Here is a 23,686-nt window from a genome sequence, read left to right on the forward strand (position 1 = left end):
AAACACAGCAGTCATTCTTCAGAGGAGGATGATCCATTCTGAGAAGCAAAGTGGTATGACATAAGGGCCTGGGATTTAGAGTTGGAGGACTGAGTTGATATCTTGCCTATGCCTCTTAAATAATGGAGGAAAAGAAAGCCCCGCAACCTCATGGAGTCTCAGTTTCTTCATCTGCGAAACAGAGTTAAGAACAGAACGACTCCAAAGGGTTGGCAAGAGCATCCATTAGGTACCAAAGGCTTTCCCCCATTATCCACCCACAGTTCCAGTAGTTCTACTTTAGCGCTTACTCATCTCTCAAGTTCTTCCATTCTGGGACCTCCCTGCTATGGGTAAAGGACAAGGGAGAGGTTAAAATTAAAGAAACAAAAAAAAAAAAAAAAAAGGAAAAGTCTCTAAAACTATGTTCACATCCTAACTTGAAGGGTTTCTTCAGAGTTAGCATCAAGACCATTGAATTCATTTCATTTCTTCTCATTCTGTTACTCTCCCAGCAAGATGTGAATGTTCTTCCCGATGAAACTCCAAACACTAGAGCTGTGCATACTTCAGTCCCCTCAGTCCTCTTGAAACACACACCCAGAGCCCCTAGGACAGTGATCCTGGCTTGGTTGGGGCCCTAACCTTGTGGCCTGGGGCCTGGCTGAGGTAAACAAAGGCATGCGGGAGCAATGAGAAAGCCATACAGCTCACTCTCAGGTGGCAGGCAGGGTTGGCAAAACATACCATAGTGAAAATGGCAACTCACCAAAGTGACTGAAGAGGTCATATGGCCGAGGATGAGGGGAAAAACGGGAACGTATCCATTAAGTGCCCACACCCAAGTCATAAACAATAAGGTGTACAGCACTGTTTAAATCAACAAAGAACGGTCTCTGAATCATACTATGCAGGACAGCCTGGTTGAAACTTAATGAGCTCCCAGTACCTCAGAATTCCACAAAGCTGTTCAAGTGAGGTAAAAAGCTAACAGGGAAGCATTTTTCAAGACTTCAGTTCTCCTCATGGGTAACACATACACAGACTTCTTGACTGGCTCAGTATCTACAGGTTTTGAATTACCAGTTCCCATCTCCTGACCAGGAAAGGCTGATTTTCTAGGAACACACTCTTTCCACGAAATTAAATGCTGTGACAATCAGCAAAATTCTCTCAATTCTGTAATTCTCAGTTTTAATTCATACTCTACATAGCTTTTTGTTGATATATATATATTTTTATGTCTATGTGTCTATGGCTTGGGAAATCCTAGAGTCTTGATTATAACATTAAAAGTACTTACTGACAAGGTGAGTTGGATTTCTTTATGATTATAGTTTTTGGAAATCCTTTTCTTCAAAGCTTTTATGGCATCTTTTGGCCTACAGCAATAAATATAGTGAAATCATCAATTAGGCATTGTTGAAAATAAGCACTCTCTGAAAAGTAATGTGCATTGTGGAAAGAGTAGCTAAGGAGAAGACCAAGGCCCTGATTCTGCTTGAGCAGAGTACTTAACGTCTCACATGTGTGTCCTCCTACATCTAGGCAGACAATACCTACCACCTTGAGAGAATCAAACAGAATATTTACATAATAGTATTACCTAGAAAGCACTACATGTGAAATGCTCTCATATCCCTATCCCTCTATCAATGCACAGAACTGGTTCACAGGAAATGTAATTCCCAAAACAATGAAGGTTACCATTTTCGATTAAGACTATATCCTGATGGGGGGGCGCCTGGGTGGCTCAGTGGTTTAAGCCTCTGCCTTCGGCTCAGATCATGATCTCGGGGTCCTGGGATCGAGCCCCACATCGGGCTCTCTGCTCAGAGGAGCCTGTTTCTCCCTCTCTCTCTGCCTGCCTCTCTGCCTACTTGTGATCTCTGTCTGTCAAATAAATGAATAAAATATTTAAAAAAAAAAAAAAAGACTATATCCTGATGGGGCGCCTGGGTGGCTCAGTGGATTAAGCCGCTGCCTTCAGCTCAGGTCATGATCTCAGGGTCCTGGGATCAAGCCCCGCATCAGGCTCTCAGCTCCACGGGGAGCCTGCTTCCTCCTCTCTCTCTGCCTGCCTCTCTGCCTACCTGTGATCTCTCTCTGTCAAATAAATAAATAAAATCTTTAAAAAAAAAAAAAAAAAGACTATATCCTGAGCACCCCCAAGGTAGGTGATATGGGAGGAATTATGACTTATTAGGTCAACTACCATTTTACATTATAAAACAAAGGATTATGTAAAAGTAGAGGATCAAAATTTACTTTGAGGTGGTCAAAAGGTACAAACTTCCAGTTATAAGATCAATAGCTTCTGGGGATATAAGGTATAATATGATGACCATAGTTAAAACTGCTGTATGGTATATTTGAAAGTTGCTAAGAGTAGACACTAAAAGCCCTCACCACAAGGAAAAAATTTTTGTAACTATATGAGGTGACAGATGTTGACTTATTGTGGTAATCATTTTATAATACTTGTAGGTCAAATCATTATGCTATACACTTTAAATGCTAATTATATCTCAATAAAACTGAAGAAAGAATACAAATCCTTTTTACATACTACCTTTCAATTTTGTCTGTGTTTGTATGGGTAGAATTTTTATTATGTGACAATTACATATGTTTACATAGAATTACAACTAATATAAATATATAAATATTACCCATATTTCTAAAAATTGCATATAGAATCTATATTAAACTCTTAGAAAAGTTTACAATAAAGATAATTTTTTGAAAGGAAAATTTTATTTTGAGATTTCACTTTTGTATTATCAATGAAGAAATTAGTATTATCCATGAAGAAAAGTTTCAGAGGAACCAAATATGGTAAACAACATTATAGGGAAAACAACATAACTGCCTTAAAGAACTAACCTTAATATACTCAATTAATATAGTCAATTAAATGGAATGCTTTCTTCATCAACAATCAACATAAACTAGACTAAACCTTTTTGCTATCAGTTATCACTTGAATGTGCTCAGGAAAATTAACAGAATTGTATCCCTTACAACAACTTGTAATTAGACTAAAATCACAAATAGTTGGCCTTAATGATTTTTTTAAAATCTTTAATTCCTTGAAGTTTAAGAAGTGTAACAAAAGATAGCACATCATTTAAGAACACAGCATGAAGGTGGGTGAGTGAACATTAAGAAAAAATTGTCTTATAATGAGGAAAAAAAAAGATTGCTAGATTATTTCCTGGTTAATAATGACAACTGCCCAGAAAATGTCACTACCAGGAGTTCACTAGCTTCTGGATAGTATTTTTCAGTTACAGTAGCATAAAATACTGGCAATCAGAGTAGGGGGAATTTCTAAAGAAGGAAACAATTCTGTTTTCTTTAAAGAAAAAGGAATTGGAGCTTCACAAAGACAAAATTTGTAACTATTAAAGAAAAGGCAAAGAGAAAAATTATAATGGATTCTCAGATATTCCACATGCTGAAATAAGCAGCTGTCTTTATATTTTCACCAGACAGGTCTTTAAAAGAGATTGATGCCCTAGGGGGGATGAAAATACTCAACAAGAAAACCAAAAAGCATAAGAGGAAAAGTGCTGTGGTTCTGATGTTTCTTATCAGAGGCAAATGCGTGCACCACACACTGTACTCACCCATCGTGGGCAGTGTTAATAATGTCACAGATGTGCATAAACTGGCCCCAATCTTCAGTCTGAACTCCAGCAAATGTAGCCTTTTCTGCAAAGAAAAAGCTCTTGTGTTGAGTCTGAGCTACAAAAGAAAGAAAAATGTCTGGTCTTCCTGAGATAATTTGCCTGGGGTTCACTAACAAGTACCATTAAGTTTATATTACCAAAAGGCAAAGAGGGTTTTTTTTTTTTTTTGTCCTGAGCAATTCCCAGTAATTCAGGAATCAATCAGAACTCAAGTTCAGAGTGCTCCCATTACTGCAGTAATGAATGACCTATTAATAAAAGCTGCAGACACAACACCCGGCGGTAGGGCCAGGACCGGTTGGCTAAATGTCCACCTGCTGGCCTTTCTGAAGACAAGCCCCTATTGAGCAGCTACCTACAAAGTCAAGTGCATAGTGCAAAGTATTTTATCTTATGCAACTTCATTTAACCCACTGTGATAAATGGTGAAACAGAAGTTCAGAAAAGTTAAGGAAATTACCCAAGGCTACACAGCCAATACAAGGTAGAACTAGCATTCTAATTCAAATTATTTAACTTTTTTTTTTTTTTTAAAGTCATGGTGGGGAGAGGGGCAGGTTGAGAAAGAAAGAGATCAGAACTGAAATTGTCTGTGTCCTTGAGTATTAGAGCAAGGTCACTCCTAGCATCTGAACTAACCAAAGCTACCTCAGGCAGACTTGAATGCTTCTGAAACCCAATCAGATGTTTTCCCCTCTCCACACATTCTCCTTAAGAACACAAAATGCCACCTGGGAAGAGTAATAGAACATAACCTAAATGAACTTAATATATTCCCTTCATGACAGGAGAAGATCCTTAGCACGAAAACATCAGGTCTAGAGGGGAATGGAGAAAAAGTTAAAAAGGATAATGGAGAGGAAAGAATAGGGTTTGGCTGGAAGAACCCCTAAGCTTAGCCTGCTAAGAAAAAATCTAGGAAACGATCTAGGAAAAGATCTATTTGAATTTGGCATTCCAAAGACAAATCAGACTAACTTTGTGTTTAGACACACCTTGTTCCTTCTGCCAGATTCCTGTTCTCCATTCCTTGCACTTCCTCCCACCTTCCCATCTTCATAGAAAACTCCTATTCATCCTTCAAAAGCCATGACAAAATTTCTCCCTTTTCTAAAGTTTGGAGTGTTTTGCAGTTTTCTTGCATTGCAAAGGTACCATACTGTAGTTACTACATAACTGTGTCCGTCTTCCCTACAAGATTGCACATTCCCTTAGGGTTGAGACCAGGTCTCATCTTTGCTTCATCGAGGTTCAGGCATATAGCTGACAGTGGGCATATATTTACAGTATTAGATAACTCATCAGCCTATGAAAATGTAGTCTGAATCTATTTCTGCTCAAAATTCATTTTAATATCCATACGAATAGAGCCGGCCACAGTTTAGAAAGCATTTTGCCCCTCAGTGATAGTCACTCTCCCCATCTTCCAAAGATGGGGGAACCTTACAAGGTTTAGGTTGAGTGGTGTGTTCCCTGTTAACTGAACTGCAGGCAAAACTGTCCAGACCTGAGTCTCCCTACTGTAACCGCCTGGTTCTCAGTTCTTAGGATTTCATCACCCCACTAAGTTCCTGACATTATCACGCTTTGCTTGGCACCCACAGGCACTGTGCCACACCCGGTTCCCAAGGGAGGACTGGAGGAGAGCAGAAGGAAGGGAGCTCCGTGCTGGTAAAAAACAGTCGAATTCCTGGTTTCTGCTTCCCACTACATTATTCAGAGTACAGCCATAGAAGAAAGGACACAGGCAAATACATGCGTGGTCCCTCCAGAGGCCTCTCGTGGCCCCTGACTGCTCCACTACTCCCCGCTTCCTTCACTCCAAGACTGGGCATTTTCATTCTCTTTGTTTACCCAGAAAAAGTAACTCAGGTTGTTAAGGGCTCGACGCCAAGAGCGAACTGGTTTAAAGGAACCTGCCGCTCACAGTGAAGTCACATCACGCAACCTCCCTGAACCCGTCTTTCCCTCCTCTGTAAAACAGACACAGCCACACTCGGCCCTCCAGGGAGTTGCGAACTTGACTGACAACTTTCCCCTGGCTCAGAAGTTGGCCCTTTCTCCTCGCACAGGCCGGAACACTCCACACCTGAATCCCGTGCGTGCTTCACCTGTTCAGTCCCACGCCCCAGGAAGCACCCAAAGGCAGGCAGATTTTAAGCAGGGGTTCCAGCGGGAGTCAGCCGTCAAGAAATGCCTCATAGGGGCCAGAGATTTGGGGGGGGGGTGCTTCGGGTACCCTGGGAAAGTTGCAGGGGGAGGGGAAGGATTTCCTCAAACTTGGACGAGGCAGAGAATGGAGTCAAGCGGGAAGGGGAGCCCCGGGTCCCCAAAGCCTGCCCTGGCGTCTCCCTACCCCGCTCTTTACCTATGAGGTGGCCCACGGAGGTCGCATAAGGATCCCGGTGACTCTTCCCAAACGCCATAGTAGCCCCACCGAGCCGGGCCCAGGAAATCCGCCTCCACCGCTCTCGGGCTCCCGACTCCACCCGCTCGGTGCCCCTGGCTCCTCCTCTTCGGCCGGGCGCTTCCCGGGCTCTGCAGAGGCTGCGCGACCTGCCCGACCGCTGCGGGGCGCCGGGGACCCGGCGTGGGGCGCGGGGGCGGGGACACGGGGACACCCGCGCACCTGCCACGTGCCCCGCGGGAGCGGCGAGGAGGCGGCGCTCTGGGCCGCCGCGGGTGTGGGCGGGCGGCAGCTGCCGCGTGGTGCCCGCGGGAGAACCGCGGGGCGCGCGCGGGGCAGGGGGACCCGGGTGGGGTTGTCGTCCCCGCGGAACCGGCGGCCCTAGGGTCACAGCTTGGGGATGAGAGACTCGTGCTCTGACACCGCCGTTTACTGGTCAAGTTACTGCTCTTCTCTGCGCCTCTTGCTTCCCTTTGTAGAGAAGGAAATACGGGGTTAATAACACAAATCTCAGGATTATTGTGAGAACTAAGTATGTAAACCGCTTAGGTCGGTGTCTGGTACCCACAAATTTATTTATACAAAATAAATATTTATATTTATTATTATTTAATAAGAGAATAATAATTATTAATATTACTTATACAAAATAAATATTTAACCACTGAATGAAGCGAGGAACTAGAACTACTTCCTCCCCCCCCCACCCCCGATATCTTGAGGTGTGTTCCTTGTCCTTTAGAGGAGATGATACTTGGGAAGAGGGATTGGCTTCGAATGTAGGTGTAGGGACGCCCCAGGAGCCGGCGTCCTTTGTCTCGCCTCTATTTCCTGAGGGACTATGGGGCGCCGCACAGGAGGCTGTGGGTTCCTAACCCTCCCTCCTGGGAGCTGTGTTTTCCAGTAAAGCTGAGGAGAGGAGAGGGGCTTTCCTCCTGCTCAGACAGGGAGTGTGTTTGGCTGCAGAACTGCTTTGGAATGTAAATCTGAGCCTGAGCGGTCCAAGCCCTTTCCAGCTGCCTTTCAGAAGCGGAATTTATTTCCTTTTCCTGTGCATTGGATTAACATCTGATTAGCCATGTTAACCATCTCCAGTGATGCCAAAGACTGCTCAAGAGTCCCGTGTCACAGGTGATGGACTTCCTGTCCCTCCGGACCTTGCTTTTTGCGGTCAGCTTGGGCCAGTGCTACAAGGCCCTCTTTGGCCCTGGAAATGGTGACTAAAGAGATCAAACAGGGCTTGTTCTGACTTATGCCCTTAGTCTTACATTTTAAAATAGACATCAAAACCAACTGTAGTGGTGCCAAGGGGTTAACCAACTGTTTTTTTTTTTTTTCTTATTTCTGTTATTTCAAATTTTTCTTGACTTAAGTAAGCCAATACCTAGGATTCTAAAATCTAGAATGAAACCTCTTTATTGTGATGGCTTTCTCTTGATGGGTTTGGTCCTACCTGTAACCGATCTCCTCCACCTTATCCAGGGTGAGTGGCTTTTCAGATGGTGCCAGTTAGCCACTTACTTAGTCATAACTACAGCCTGCTGACACTGTTGAAAATCTCTTTTGTGACATCACCCCACCTAATCTCTAATCCATGTTTTAGATTCCAGAAAGATACTTCACCTTCTCTGAACCCTCAATTTTTTTTTTTTTTAAGATTTCATCTATTTATTTGACAGACAGAGATCTCAAGTAGGCAGAGAGGCAGGCAGAGAGAGAGGAGGAAGCAGGCTCCCCGCTGAGCAGAGAGCCCAATGCGGGGCTCGATCCCAGGGCCCTGGGATCATGACCTGAGCTGAAGGCAGAGGCTTTAACCCACTGAGCCACCCAGGCGCCCCTGAACCCTCAATCAATTTTAAAGAGAAAGTCAGCTTTAGTGTAGGCTGCTGGTGGTGTCAGTGGCCTTCCAACAGGGATTGAGAACTAGGAAGGAACCAACCATCTGGACAGATTTTTAACATAAATCTGCTACTTCTTATGGGAGAGATTTTTTTTTTTTTTAATTTTCTTGTGTTACAGAATTGAGGCACTGAGAACAGGAGAAATTACACCAAGAAGTATGTTCAGGATATTATGGCTAGGTAAACGGAACCAGGATCTCACCTATGCCTGGGGAGAAGTGTTTCTCTCCCCATATAAGGATGTTATGGTGGCTGCAGTCTCCTTTCTCTGTGCTCTGCCACCTTCTACAAGATCCTCCTATGTCTCAGGGGTGCAAATTAACTCAGGCAATGTTAATATGGTCTGGAAGCAGGACAGTAGGATTCACAACCAAGGTAAGGTCAGAAAAAGGGGCAGAATCCCAGAAAGAAACAATGGTAAAATTTCTGGATACCAGGAGCAAAACTCTCACCAAAATTTCTATTCCAAAGAACACTTTTATTTTATTTATTTTTTAAAGAAGTAATTTTTTAAAAAGACTCTATTTATTTGACAGAGAGAGAGAGAGAGGGAACACAAGCAGGGGGATTCGGAGAGGGAGAAGCAGGTGCCTCGCTGAATAGGCAGCCCGATTCGGGGCTCGATCCCAGGACTCTGGGATCATGACCCGAGATGAAGGCAGATGCTTAACAACTGAGTCACCCAGGTGCCCCCAAAGAACACTTAAAAAAAAAAAAAGATTTATTTCTTCATTTGAGAGAGAGACTGAGTGGGTAGAGGAGCAGAGGGATGGAATCTTTTAAGCAGACTCCCTTGGGGTTTGATCTCCAGAACCATGAGATCATGACCTGAGCTGAAAACCAAGAATCGGCACTTAACCAACAAAGCCACCCAGGCGCCCCTCCAAAGAACATTTTCTAAGCATGTATTTAGAGGCACCTGGGTGGCTCAGTGGGTTAAAGCCTCTGCCTTTGGCTCAGGGTCCTGGGATCAAGCACCGCATCGGGCTCTCTGCTCAGCCAGGAGCCTGCTTCCTCCTCTCTCTCTGCCTGCTTCTCTGCCTGCTTGTGATCTCTGTCAAATAAATAAATAAATAAATAAATAAATCAATCAATCAATCAATCTTAAAAGAAACAAACATGTATTTATATGTATGTTAGAATGCAAAGTGGAAGTAAAGAAAATAACCTTTATTTAAAGTATGTGAAGTACCTAGAATTAGAAATCTATCTGAATGTAGTCTCCACATTCCTGGAGGCAAGTGGAATTCACTTTATTTTTACAAATATGTAATCTGAAATTTAAAAAAAACAAAACTAATACCTAGCTTGGTTAGAGCCTGAATAATGAGTGCCTGATTCTAAAGCTCATATTGCCACTAGGTAAATCTGCTCAATGAATATGACATCCCCCCACCAAAAGAATCTGTTTGATTCTAAGAGAAACCTCTCGAAGAAGCTAGGAATAGGGGCAGTCATTTACTTCGCTGGTACAGAGTCCTCTTGTTCTTTCTGTACTTGTTCAAGAATGCTATGTCTTCTGTACTAGAACTATATGCCAGCTATGCTCTAAATACAAGCATTATCACTTAATCCTATCATAAGCTCTATGAAACCAGTAACATTATTACTGTTTTACAGATTAGAAAAACCAAAGTACACAAAATTTTCACATAGTCACTTTGCTAGTGAGGGGACTCTCTGATGCCCTTCCCATTAGCCATCCTTCCTCCCCCTACCCCTCACTTTCAGGATACTTCTCTATCCTGCACTCCTTTTTCGGACTGCTATTTCTCATGATCTCCACTGGGATTCATTTTCCCCTCTAGCCTTCCACAGTTCCATGGTCTGCCTTTTCCTCTTTCTCTGTTTTTTTCCTCGGGGTAGCTTCTCCTGGTCCCCTCTCTAGTCTTTTCTGACCAGTCCCAAGGGAACTGAGTTTTTCTTTTCTTTTCTACACATAGATTTGTGTCTTACAGCCCACAACACTTTATATGACTTTTTGTTTAGGAATCTGTTCCCTGCCTCTGAGATGTAAGTCCCCCAGGGGAATAGGACCCTGTTGATAGGACTTGCTATCCAGGCACTTAACAGGACTTAAGGAATGTTTATGGAATACATAAATGGCTCTCTTAAATCTTGAACTTCTCTATTCTTTCTGAGATCCAGTTCTTAATTCCCTCCTGGATGCCTTGTCAGAGCCCTAACCTTAATATATCTGGAATTATACTCATCTGCTTCCTCTATCATCTCAATACCCTATCTGACATTTTTGAGGAAGGGAGGAAGGCAGTTACTGATGCATTAGAGTCACGTGGATTGCTGTAGCAAGTACTGATGTGTCTCAGCCTCAGAGACTCTGATCTCACAAGCCTGGGATGCATCCAGGGCATCAAGACTTTCAAACATCCCCATATGGGCTAATGGTACCATTATTCCACAAATAAAATATCTTAAAGTTGTCCCCAACTTTTTCCTTTCTGCCAGTTTTACCTTTCAATACCTCCCCTCTCCCTGACCATGTGTTCTTTATATCTCTATCTCCTTGTTTTTTCCCTTTATGGACACCGATCAATCTGGCAGTTCTTAAATGCCATATGCCTTAATACTGTTTAGGGATGAAACTGGACTGAAGCCTGAGTTTTCCCAAACATGGCCAAGAACCTGAGCATCTACAGATGTATTACTTAGCTTTAAAATTTACTGAGGCACCTGAGTGGCTCAGTCAGTTAAATGTCTGCCTTCAGCTCAGGTCATGATCCCAGGCACCTGGGATAGAGTCCTGCACTGGTCTCCCTACTCCGTGGGGAGCCTGCTTCTCCCTCTGCCTCTGCCAGTCTCTCTCTCTCTCTGTCTCTCTTGAATAAATAAATCTTTAAATGAAATAAAATTTACTGTCTTTTACACAAGAATTTACCTATTATTTTTGAAAACCAGATATACAAACATATATGTTGACTTTATTTCCACAGTTATTTTTAATATGCTCAATCTTGGCCACTCCTGATTCTGGAAATTACCTTCAAAGCTCAGCCCTCCCTCTTTTCCAGCTCTTGGGATCACCTGTATCAGCTTCCCATGAGAGGGCTTCTCTCCCCAAGCCCCATACCAAGCACTTCTTTATTCTATGTCTGTGGGCTTTCAGCCAAACTCAGAGACCCAAGGTGAGAGTAGACAAAGCACACAAGAATGGTAGAAGCTAACCCTTGTTAATTTTTACTGGGTCAGCCCAAAGGGCTTTGGTATCTCCAGTAAGCCTCATAATAATCTTATAGATTAAGAATCATTCCTGTGATTCTAGGGGAGAGAGAACTCACTCCCCTAAAGTTACTCAGAATCAGGGGATGCATTTGGGCTTGTCTCATTCCAAAGCTTAGACCCTTCTCTGGTTTCATCTCACTGCCCCCAGAGAAAGGATCACGTCCCGGATCTCAAAGAGGACCTGCAGCATCTAGCCTAGTGGTCCTCATCCAGCAGTGACAAGTAGGAGTGTGTTGACTTTAAACATTTACCCTTGCTCCAAAATTGAACTTTAAACCACCCAAGTGCTTTCATTAGCTTCCCTCATCATTCTTACAATTAAGGATCTTCCTTGAAATCCGGGACTAAAGGGCATCTGTTGGCTGCATTCTGGTGAACTTTAAGATCCATTTTATTTGGAAAATAAAGTAAGGGAACCAGTATTTGCATAACCCAAGCCAACTGTCTTTCTGTGGATTTCATGATCTCATCAGTTCACAAATGACTCATTTGGGGTTTGTAATTTAATTCCTGTGTGTTCTTTTGAAAATCTAGCTCAGATGTGCAAGTCAGCTCGCCTGGTTCAAATCCCAGCTCTCAGATGATAAAAATAATTCCAACTCCATAGGGTTGTTTCAAAAAATAATGAGATGATGAATGTACACACTTAAAATGGTGCTTAGCATGTAACAAAGCTAAATAAATATTAAGTAGTTATCTTTTTTTTCTTCATCCAGCCTACCAGGTGGCCTGAAATAGTGAGGCTTGGCAATATCTCCCTAAACGTCATGTTTAAATATGTAGGTGTTACCTGTCTGGGAAAAGAGGGTCCTATTAACACTCACTAACATTATGCCAGTCATCACACATTTAGTTTTTATTAGCACATTATGAATAAAGTGTAATCTGTTGAACAATTTACTTGAAGAAAGGTGTCGTGGGAACGGGGCTCTGAACAACCCGGAGACTCAGCAATGGGATTTCCAGCTGGAGTTGAGGAAGGGAAGGCCCAGGGGGCTGCTACTGGGAGCTTTATTCCACAGGAGAGCCTTGAAAGAGGAGGTAGACAGCAAGGTGAACAAAGGCATTTCATTTAGATGCCAAAATTGGTTCAAATCCCACTGCCACTACTCACCAACTATGGCCTTGGACCAGCAAATCATTCCCTCATTCATCTGTTTCCTTATCTAGGACAATGGAGCTAATTCCACATTTCTCAAAAAGCAGGTCTCAAGATTAAATGACAACATTTGAACACCTTTAACAAATGCCTTGGCATATCACTGGGGCGCACTAATTGTTGAAGCCCAAAGCCTAAATAAGGTCGGCGCCTATTCCCTCCTTTCTACCATATCACCGTGGTTATGCCCTTTATGACACTGATTGTGATCTGAAATTGTCTTGTGCAAGTACTTACTTGTCGCCTGTTTGCAAGACTTACTACTGCCTCCCTTTGGCTGCAAAACACACCCTCTAGCCACTCTGCATTGCCTGTGAGCAAGACCTGCCCCTGAGAGCAGACCCACCCCAAAAGATGCATATTTACTCCTACATCCACACTCCCCATTCATCCTCAGCCCACTTCAGTCCAGCTTTAAGGTCCCTTTCAAATGCAAATATTAAGGACAGACTGCTCTCCGTTCATCTTGCTTTCCCTCCTAGTCTTTTTTTTTTTTTTGAAGATTTTATTTATTTATTTGACAGACAGACCAGACAGAGATCACAAGTAGGCAGAGAGGCAGGCAGAGAGAGAGAGAGAGAGAGAGAGAAGCAGGCTCCCCACTGAGCAGAGAGCCCGATGCGGGGCTCGATCCCAGGACCTGAGATCATGACCTGAGCTGAAGGCAGAGGCTTAACCCACTGAGCCACCCAGGTGCCCCTTGCTTTCCCTCCTAATACCACTTGTCACCACTAACTGTGCCTGTTTCTTGAACACACTTCCTCTCTCACCTCTTGTAATGGGATGGTGCACTTTCCTGGACTTCTTCTCCTTCTAGTAGTGCTATCTAAAGCCTTCCTCTCCATGCTGGCCTCTCTTTATCCTACTCCTCTGTGTCACTGTCTTCATAGCACTTACGAGTATTGGAAATGGTCTCATTTCTTATTTGCGTGTTTATCGTTGTCTTCCCCTCATTCAGCTCTGCGAGGGCAGAGAAAGGTCTGTTCTGTCCATCATTGCATTACTCAGTCCTTTCCATAGTTCACTGAACCTAAAACGCCTTCTGTTGCAAGATGCCTTGTTGTATTTTAGTGACTACTAAAAGATAAAAAGTTCTGAATTAAATGACTTCCTGCTTTCTTATCATTTAGAATGTTTGTATTTACTCAAATAACCCCTTGAGACTTATTAGAACTAGACTTTTTTTTTTTCTAAAGATTTATTTATTTGACAGATAGAGATTACAAGTAGGCAGAGAGGCAGGCAGAGAGAGAGAGAGGAGGAAGCAGGTTCTGTGCTAAGCAGAGAGCCTGATGCGGGGCTCGATCCCAGGACCCTGGGATCATGACCTGAGCTGAAGGCAGAGGCTTTAACCCGCTGAGCCACCCAGGCGCCCCAGAACTAGACTTTTTTTTTTTTTTTTTGTACACAGGACCTCTGCTTACATACGAAATGGAAAATGTAAGCAAAATAAATTTAAGAAAGATTTTTTTTTTTCTTCCCATACAGGATCGAACTCTCCCGACTCACTCTTTGACTTGAAGATGTCAGTGTGTCAATGCGTTTTCTAGCACCATGTCATCCTCTGAGCCATTAAAGCACTGGGAACACAGCATTTCTTAAGAGTGCCCCTTACACTCGCCTACTATTTTTTCTTAAACTCTTGACACCTATTTTGCAAGTTTCAATGGTGGCACTTTCTTTTCTATTTATTTATTATTTTTCTATTATTTTTTTCAGTGTTGCAAGATTCATTGTTTATACACCACACCCAGTGCTCCATGCAACACGTGCCCTCCTTAATAACCACGACCAGGCTCACCCATCACCTCACCCCCCTCTCCTCCAAAACCTTCAGTTTTTTTCTCAGAGGTCACAGTCTCTCACGCTTCATCTGCCTCGCTGATTTCCCCAATTCACTTTTCCTTTCCTTCTCCTAATGTCCTCCATGTTATTCCTCATGCTCCACAAGTAAGTGAAAGCATATGATAATTGACTTTCTCTGCTTGACTTGTTTCACTCACCATAATCTCCTCCAAGCCTGTCCATGTTGATACAAAAGTTGGGTATTCATCCTTTCTGATGGAGGCATAATATTCCATTGTATGTATATATACATACTACACACACACACACACACACACACACACACACACACACACCCATTTCTTCTTTATCCATTCGTCTGTTGAAGGGCATCTTGGCTCTTTCCACAATTTGGCATTTGTGGCCATTGCTGCTATGAACATTGGGCATGTGTATCTTTGGGGTAAATACCCAATAGTGCAATTGCAGGGTCATAGGGTAGCTCTATTTTTAGTTTTTGAGGAATCTCCACACTTTCTTAATCTTACCAGCAAGTGTCTGTGTACCTGGGTGGCTCAGTCATTAAGCATCTGTCTTCAGCTCAGGTCATGATCCCAGGGTCCTGGGATCGAGCCCCGTATCAGGATCGGTGGGAAGTCTGCTTCTCCCACTCCCATTCTGCCTGCTTGTGTTCCCTCTCTAGCTGTATCTCTCTCTGTCAAATAAATAAATAAAATCTTAAAAAAAAAAAAATCTTACCAGGAAGTGTCAATGTAAGTTTTTTTTTCAGACAAGAAGCAGGACTCAGTCCCTCCCCAAATGGTCCTTAAATAGATTTGAGACCAAAACATCGAGGTGTTGCAGTGGTTTTGTGAGTCCTCAGCAATAAGAGGCAGAGTGCACATGCCCAGGCAATGGCAAATACATACACATCTTCTGCCTGGTGAGAAATGATAACACACCATTGTTGTAAAAATGCGTCAGAAATGTTAAAATATGAGAGGAAAAAAAGAGAATATCTTAGAATTGCTGAAATTCCCTAGTAAAGTACTTACTTTATAGATAATTGCTCAGTGAATATGAATGGAAATTGTGTTACTGCTGTGTAAGGCAACCAAAGTCTAAAATAAATCACGTAAGAAAGAAAGAAATCCCATGTATCAAGGAATTATTCCATCTGCCTTTAAATTCTGGAACCAGCCATGATTACTTGATGATGATTATAATTCCATCTAGAGCAGGTTTTAAACTGTGAATGTACCTTTCACTTACAATCTTACTTATCACTCATTTTATCTTAGAAGTTTACTTCAGTGTGCTCTAAATTATCTGCTTTTTAGAAGCTATCAGTATTATTCATATTTTCAATAGGGTGCCCTAAATTTCTTGTGTATGGAAAATCAAATGCATTTTATTTTACATATTCACATAGGTAAAATATTTTTTTGACCACGAGAGGGCAGCCTTGTTTAACTTATCAAATTCTCCCAACCGCTTAGCCGGGGAGCCACTCTCTGACAGTATGCTTCGCTGAATGGGGAACGAGGGCTCCAGGAACCCCAATCAGCTGTGTTTCTCAGGGGTTTCACTAAGGGCTAGCTGCTCTGCAGGAGAGCACAATGATTCTGCTCGTTGTTTTACTTTCCTGAGGTCTCACATTGGCAGTAAAACCTGGCATAACAGTAAAACCTGGTATTCTTTATTTAGAAGGCAGATGGGGGGGTCTACGGGAAGTGGTTGTTTGGAAAAATTGACATGTATCAGGGATCAGGTGGCTGCAGGAGGGGATGAATTAATAAAAGCCATGTACAGGACTTGAACTTCTGGATGACAAACTCATATCTAGAGTTGTGCAAACTTTGAAATATCATTAAAGCCTACCTGAAGAGGCTGCATCATTAACAAGGTGTGAAGTTGGGGCACCTGGGTGGCTCAGTCAGTTAAAGGGCATATAACTCTTGATTTTTGCTCAGATCATGATCTCATGGTCATGGATTTGAGCCCTGTGTCAGGCTCACTGCTCAGTGGGGAGTCTGCTTAAGATTCTTTTCCTCCCCCTCTGTCCCTTCCCCTGCTCATGCGTATGATCTCTCTCTCTCTAATAAATAATAAAACAGAATCTTTAAAAAAAAAGAAAGGTGTGAAGTTGAAGATGGTTTTAGCGATGGAAGTGTGTCACAATCAATTAGCATAGCTAATTAGGAAGACACAAGAGAGTCAAATCTTATATTTTACATCCTTATTAAATCACTTATTCCTTCATTCCTTCACTTGGCACACGTGATTGAATTTTAACACACAGAAGCATAGCATGAACTTCTCAGCTAGTGAAACTGTCTAGTAAATGATAATTGCAGTTCAGTCTAAGTGGTGACTAAATGTGTGGACCCAGTAGCACTGGAACACAGACTGGGAACTAGCTTTGCATGAAGGATTAGGTACCCATGTGGCTTAAGGGTCTGCATAGTGTAGGATTAGAGCCAAGTCTGTTATTGTAGGCCTGAGCACAAATAACGCAAGGACCAGGAAGGGAAGAGAGCTCTAGTGAGTCTGGATCTCACAAACTCTGTCCCTAATTCCCTAATAGGGAGAATTTTGTTTTCAGAGCTTTTCCATCTCTATAGGGGTGAAAGCAGTTATGAAGGCGTGCCCAATGTCCTTTAGAGTTAAAGATCCTTCTATGTCAGCTCTATTAACTGAGCTATGAGAGAATATTTGGCAACATTCACTTCTTCATTCTTCCTTTTCTTTTTTTTAAGGTTTTATTTATTTATTTGACACAGAGAGAGAGATTACGCACAAGCAGGAGGAGTAGCAGGCGGAGGGAGAGGGAGAGGCAGGCTCCCTGCTGAGCAAGGAGCCCCTTGTGGGGCTTGATCCCAGGACCCTGGGATCATGACCTGAGCCGAAGGCAGACACTTAGCCGACTGAGCCACCCATTCTTTATTTGATAAACACATAAGGAATCAGTGGTATGTGAGGGAGGTAAAATCCAATCTTTGAGCTCCAAGTACTCACAAGTAAGGAAGAACTTGTAACTTATTTCTTTGTGCAGATGGAAAGAAAACTCAGTTTTCATCAAGTCCTAGTGATTACAGTTTTTTGTCATTGGCTTCTTTTCAACAAAGTATCAGGAGGAGCTTTGGGATGCCTGGGATGGAGGTGGTAGAAATCACAGTATTTCATATTAGTCTCAGCCCAGGTTAGAAGGTGAATGCTCAGACGTGTTCCTTACAAAAGCGCAGTAAAACAACAACATTAATTTCATCCCAGAGCCAAATAGAAAATGCTTTTCAGATCATGTCCTGTTTTGCTCTTTCTGTATCAGGGCTTTCTGACATGCTTGGAGGCATGTTCCAATTCACAGAGGGGGATAAAGGGTTATTAAAGAGATAATATAGGGTAAGTATCACTTTTAAGTGAATTAATTTATATATTATTCACAAAATCATCTATATACATTTAAATGTATGTCCATGTATTCAGTCAATAGTGTGCATCTGTTCCCAAGGACTTAACTCTGAGCCTCCCTGAGGCTTTCAGCCTCAATGCACCTGCTATACTCCTGAGCCCTTCCTGAGGAAACCCGCATACAGAACATTTCCCTGCTTTAAACGTGGCTATGTTCTAAATAAGAGCTCAGGAGACACCTTCTGTAAAAAGCCAGATAGTAAATATCCTAGGCTTTGTGGGGAACTACTTTACTCTGCCTGCCCCTGTAGTATGAGGGCAACTATAGACAATACATAAACGAATCCGAATCCAAAAAAACAGGTGGCAGGCCAGATTTGGCCCATGCGCCGTACTTTACAGATCTCTGTTCCAAATCATCGGATGCTACCATTTTCGCTAATTAATTAGGCTAGGAGAGGGCACTTGAAGAAAGGGTAGCAAATCTATTAGCCAGTCTCCAGGTGATAATAAGCAGCCTTGAAAGGAACCTGGCATGAATTTTTTTTTTTTTAACAGATCAGTGTTTCTTGATAGATAGATGGAAGGATGGATAGTTCGATAGCCAATAGATTGATCGATCAATAGATATGGATAGATAGATGATAGATAATAGATAGATAGATAGATAGATAGATTCAAAAATTATTACTTGGATCAGTTGCAGCAGGAGCCAAAGTAATCAGAAAGCATCAATAAACTAAAGCCAAAAGACAGTAAAATGATATCTAGGTAGAGGGTTGAGTAGCAGGTTAAGGATACCAATAGAAGGGAACCTGAGAAGATTACCACTGGTGGGGGTTGTCAAACTTTTGATGCTAATTTCCTGAGAAGACAATGGGTCTTGAGAATTGTGTGTCCTGAATAAAATTCTTACAGTTTTGAATCCATATTCCAGCTTCAGTCTGGCCACGGCTGAGTTCCTGGGGGAGACTTCCATTCTTCTTAGTTCCAACATGTAGCCTCACGGCTGATTTCTTGTTGCTAGAGGTAAACTCAATGAATCTCTGTTTCTGAGAACTCCAAAGAGCTGACACCATCCTCTCTCTGCCTGTCGGTTGGGAATCCCGAGTCGTACATCAAATATTCATCACCAATATGGTGGGCTACATTAGGAGGTTTCTCCGTTAATCATTTGTTGTATACTTTTCCTCGAGTCTTTGAATGGAGTAAGACTAAGTAAAACTTCCCTTGGAAAAGCACAGACATTTTCTCTGGGGGCATGTGACGAGGAACAAGCGTGACTGTGTATCCCCTTCAGGCTGTTCTGTGCTGCCCAGTGAGGCATTAGGTCTCCATATGGTGGAAATTGTTTCATGACAAGTCTAGTTCATTCCAGTTGTTGCTTCTTTTGAAGTTCTTGGGGGAAACCTTTCATATTTCTCACCTGAATGCAGTGAAGGATTTTGGGCTGCCTGGGAACAGGTTTAAAGGAAGGTTACATTATTAATCAATACTCTTTTATGTCCAGTTATCCCTGGCCAGAGATGAGTCCTTCACATCACTCTTAACAGTCCCTGGAATTTAATTCAACCCTTGTCATCTCTGACAGTGTTTTATGGTCCCATTCTCTGGCTGCCAATCTTAAAAATAACAGATTTGGGAAGAAATTTTTGTCTTTTTCTTCCACAAAATGGAAAAGAAACTACAATTTTTGCAGCTACTCAGGGTAGAAAGGTATTTTATTTTTGAAGGAGGCTTGGATGTGTTAACTATCTTTTTTTCCAACAGCTATGCTGAAGGGTATTTTATTTCACTGATTCATTCTTATTCCTAAGGAAAAAAAAAAGTTTAGCCAGCTGCCAAACATTGCATTAAACAAGGCATTCCGCTTTTTGGAAACTTTCTTACAGATCGGAGAGTATACTGAAATTATTAATATGAATCCCTTAGCTAGCCCCTCTTGAGAGCAGGTGAAAATAGACAACATCACTATTATTCTTTTAGGGACAAAACTACATTAATAACGTACCTAAGATTTGCAAAACCGCCATGTACTAGACACCAAGGCAGAGAATACTGATAACTTATCCAAGGTCCTGTAGTAAGCAGCAGGTGCATTTGATTCCAGTGTATGTAACCACCTCACCATCCTGCTTCGAGTTATGCCCATGAGCTCAGGCTTCAGAAAACCTAAGAGAATTCTCCATGTGCAAAGCATGGAGATCTGAAGAAGAAAAGCTGTGTGAGCAATGAGATATCGGATCCTTCTGAATTTCCATTTTTTTTCTGTAAACAGGAGAAATACACTCCCCTGGGTTGTGTTTAAAGTAACAAGTCAGACAGTCCATCCCATGTATTGAAACCCACTACATGGCAGCCTCTGAGAGCCACCTTCACGGTGAGGTTACGGATCAGAAAAGGCAGTTCAAGGACAGTGATGTGGAGGCACCTGGGTGGCTCAATGGGTTAAAGCCTCTGCCTTCGACTCGTCATGATCCCAGGACCCGAGGATCGAGCCCTACATCGGGCTCTCTGCTTGGCAGGGAGATTGCTTCCCCCCCTCTCTCTGCCTGCCTCTCTGCCTACTTGTGATTTCTGTCAAAAAAACAAGTAAAATCTTATAAAAAAGAAAAAAAAAGGACCAGTGATGTGGAGATAGACGGAGGCCTGTGGCATTCCCTTGTTTTACACGAGGCTTGTCTTTTCTTTATAGAAAGCTATGTTCCATGCTGCTCACATGGCTGTTTCCTGTCCTAATTAATTTTTGAGCTCTCTGTTGGATTTTAATTACAGACCTATTAATTCATGAGAAGAGTTGACAGATGTTGTAGGTTGGTCATAGCAAATTAATAGGCAGGTGCTGGGTAGAAAGTCCTGGACTCTTCAGTAATTGACTCAGAGAAAATCTTCCTACTTAGAAGTAGGACGCACAGCCCATAATCTGTTTAGTTACCTGGAGCAGCATTTTTAGAAACTGAGGCTGAAAACACTGATCCCAGTGTTGACTTGTGTTTTCCACTGGGGAGGGGAAGGTGCATGGGGGGCATTTTGGGAAGGAATGGGGATGATATTGGGCTGGGTCACTTGAAAATAGACTTGAACAAAATCCCCTGGAATGACATAAACACAATGGAGGCAAAGGAGGCTAAACACAAAGTGTTTAGCAAGATTTGTCTTCAAACCTCAATACAAAACTCTAGAGAGCTCACTTCCAAAGAGTTCCCTTTTTGCCTCAGTTAAGAGCTGAGAACCAAAGGCAGGGAAATGATCAAATTTATTTTTTTCCCCACAGCCCACTTGCAGTTCTGGAACTTTGTCCCCTTGTTAGGAGGAGAGGCCATACCGAAGAAACCAGAGTGCAAAATAAAAGTCCCTATGTCCCACTGTGAAGATGTCCCTGCTCTGGCTGTCCTGGCCCAGCCCTAGGAGACGGGGACACAAGAATTGACAGAGCTGGTAGGTCTCTTCCCATTAGAAGCAACTCTGCCCCTGCCTGGTACCTGAGGGCAATCTACAGAAAGGGGAGAGAGACCCTGCTAATACGAAGACATTTTAACACTTGTAAAAATCCCACCCCTGCAAGCACGGCTTGAAGTGTAAGCATGTCATCTGGATCAGTGCTCCAGCCCCGTGAAGGCTGCCCTGTCTTCCCCCAACCCTGCCTCATCCTTGGAAAGGAGTCAGATGAGGGTGAGGAAGAAGGAACAGCCCCGAGCTGCCTTCAATATCTGTCTCCATAGGGAAATCAAACCATCCAAACCATCCATCCTGCTATGTCTATAAGCAGGATTTCTGTCAACGAAAGCATCCTCTTGGGAATGAATTGGAATTACACAGACAGGGAGTTAGGGCATCCAAGAAGAACTTTCTAATTAGTAGAGTGGTGAGACTGTAGAATAAATAAAGGTAATGAGCTTTAACACCTAAAAGACTTTAACACCTAAAAGGTAAAAGATAAATGCAATAAGCAGTTTCTTAATATACCCCCTATCTTTTCAACATAATTCTTACCAATCCTTTAAGACCCTCTGATGGGGCACCTAGGTGGCTCAGTGGGTTAAAGCCTCTGCCTTTGGTTCAGGTCATGATCCCAGAGTCCTGGGATTGAGCCCCGCATCAGGCTCTCTGCTCAGCAGGAAGCCTGCTTCCCCCTCTCTCTGCCTGCCTCTCTGCCTACTTGTGATCTCTCTGTCAAATAAATAAATTTTTAAAAAATCTTTAAGACCCTCTGGGCAGAATTAGACGCCCCTTATGCTTACTTCTAGCACACACTTGCACATTTGCATATTTATTATGAAACCTATTTAGGCAGGGACTGTCGTCTATTCTGCTATTCAATATTAGTTGCATTACTTAAAGAAACTGTATTATTCTTAAAGAGTTAATAAAACAACTGTTCAAATGGAATAAAATGGATTATTTTTCCTGCAAATGTTCAATAAGGAGGGGTGTCTCTGTCGACAAAGTATGTAATTATAAACCTCAAATATCACTGAGCAGATCCAGTGTTTAATTTTCTCAAATGAAATGGTTTCTTTCCCTTTAACCACCAGCATCCTCATTAGCGGAGCAGCTCATACTCTTTTTTCGTGACTTGTTATATTCAATGTTACTGCAAAACAAAGCTCAGGATCTTTCAAATAGAGCAGCTGCAACAGGTCAGCAAAAGCATTTTTGCTGTACCGTGTGGATAAAGGGTTTTTTTTTTTTTTTTCTCTCCTTGCTGGCATTGTGAGTTCCTGGCCATCCCCTTTATACCAAGACTTGTCCTTGCAATGCAAACAACATGCCCTAATTTTTCAGTCCTATGATCGCCAAATCATGTCATGAAAACATAAATAGTGAGAGAACTGCATGTATTAGAGGTGTGCTTTCCACAACCAGCTGCCCATCAAAATCACCCCGGGGGGATCTTTCACACTCTGTAGCTTCTTACCTGCACATAAGATCAACAGAATCAGTGTCTCCGTGGTGGCGGGAAGAGGTCTGGTGAGCTACATATTTAAAAAGCTTTCCCCAGGATTCAGCTGCACACTGGATTTGGAGACCACAGTACAAGGTTACCTCCTGCACTCTCTCAGTGTTTAGAAATAAAGGGGGCCAAGCCAGGCTCGCCAAAGATTTGATGAGTTGATGAATAGATGAGAAAGCACCACAACGAAGGTTGGCGTAGAATAGGGTAATAGAGGCTCAATAAATCTAGTTCTTTCCTTATTTATTTATTTTTAAAAGACTTGATTTATTTATTTGACTGACAGAGATTACAAGTAGGCAGAGAGGCTGGCAGGGAGGTTGAGGGGAAGCAGGCTCCCCTTCCTGATGCTTGATCCCAGGACTCTGGGATCATGAACTGAGCTGAAGGCAGAGGCTTTAACCCATCGGCTCTAACCCACTGAGCCACCCAGGTGCCCCATGATCTTTCCTTTTAAATTTTCATTTCTTCCCTATTCTCCCCTCCCACCTTGCAGGTGACCAACCCCTCTATTTTCCATAAACACAAAGAACAAAAATATAAAGATAGTTTAAAAGTCAGACATTACAATTACATAATATTAGTTATTACTCTCTAGAATGTAATTGGTGCTGATACATTTCCACTTTGACTGCTCCACTGACCATTCTCTTAGTGTCTAGCAAACTAGCCCCTCTACAAGTCAATTCTCTATCCTTCATGAAAACAGTCCCAATCCTCTGCTTTTCTTGAAGATCAGCAACAGTTCAGACAGAAATCAATCCCTTTCTTCTCTTTGATCCCAAAGCACTTGGCACTCTGCTGGAGAGTTGTTACACTCTGGCTTTTACTTTAATTACCGAACTGCATTCATTTCCCCATTCTGATTAATCGCTGCATATCCCCACAGTACCCTACCTGTCGTAGGTGTTCAGTAAATGTTATTCTGTTTTATGCATTTATCATAGTTGTAATTGGTTAGATTTGGGGTTATGATTTTCTTCTTGCCTAACTGGCCTGCTGTACGGTGATGCTGTCTGAGGCAGGCAGTGTCTGTTGGACACGACCTGGGATGTGCAAACCTGACTCAATTCCGAATGGCCTACAAGTTCCTCCCCATTTCTCTACCCCTCTTCCCATAAAAAGCTGTTATATTCGTTTTCTCCATTTCCTTAC

General features: G+C 42.5%; 1 protein-coding gene across 1 annotated transcript in view; it reads right to left on the bottom strand.

The window, feature by feature from the left end:
• The window catches only part of TOM1L1 (target of myb1 like 1 membrane trafficking protein), a 58,528-nt gene extending 52,299 nt beyond the window's left edge, over positions 1 to 6,229 (bottom strand). The window contains exons 1-3 of the mRNA XM_045984426.1: positions 6,043 to 6,229; positions 3,612 to 3,696; positions 1,283 to 1,361 (exon numbers count right to left, since the gene is read on the bottom strand). Of these exons, the coding sequence (XP_045840382.1) occupies positions 1,283 to 1,361; positions 3,612 to 3,696; positions 6,043 to 6,100 (222 nt within the window). The 5' untranslated portion in view covers positions 6,101 to 6,229. The remainder of the gene's footprint in view (positions 1 to 1,282; positions 1,362 to 3,611; positions 3,697 to 6,042) is intronic.
• Positions 6,230 to 23,686: the final 17,457 nt, after the last annotated feature.

This window comes from Meles meles, chromosome 18 (genome assembly GCF_922984935.1).
Source record: "Meles meles chromosome 18, mMelMel3.1 paternal haplotype, whole genome shotgun sequence".
NCBI classification, from domain to species: domain Eukaryota; kingdom Metazoa; phylum Chordata; class Mammalia; order Carnivora; family Mustelidae; genus Meles; species Meles meles.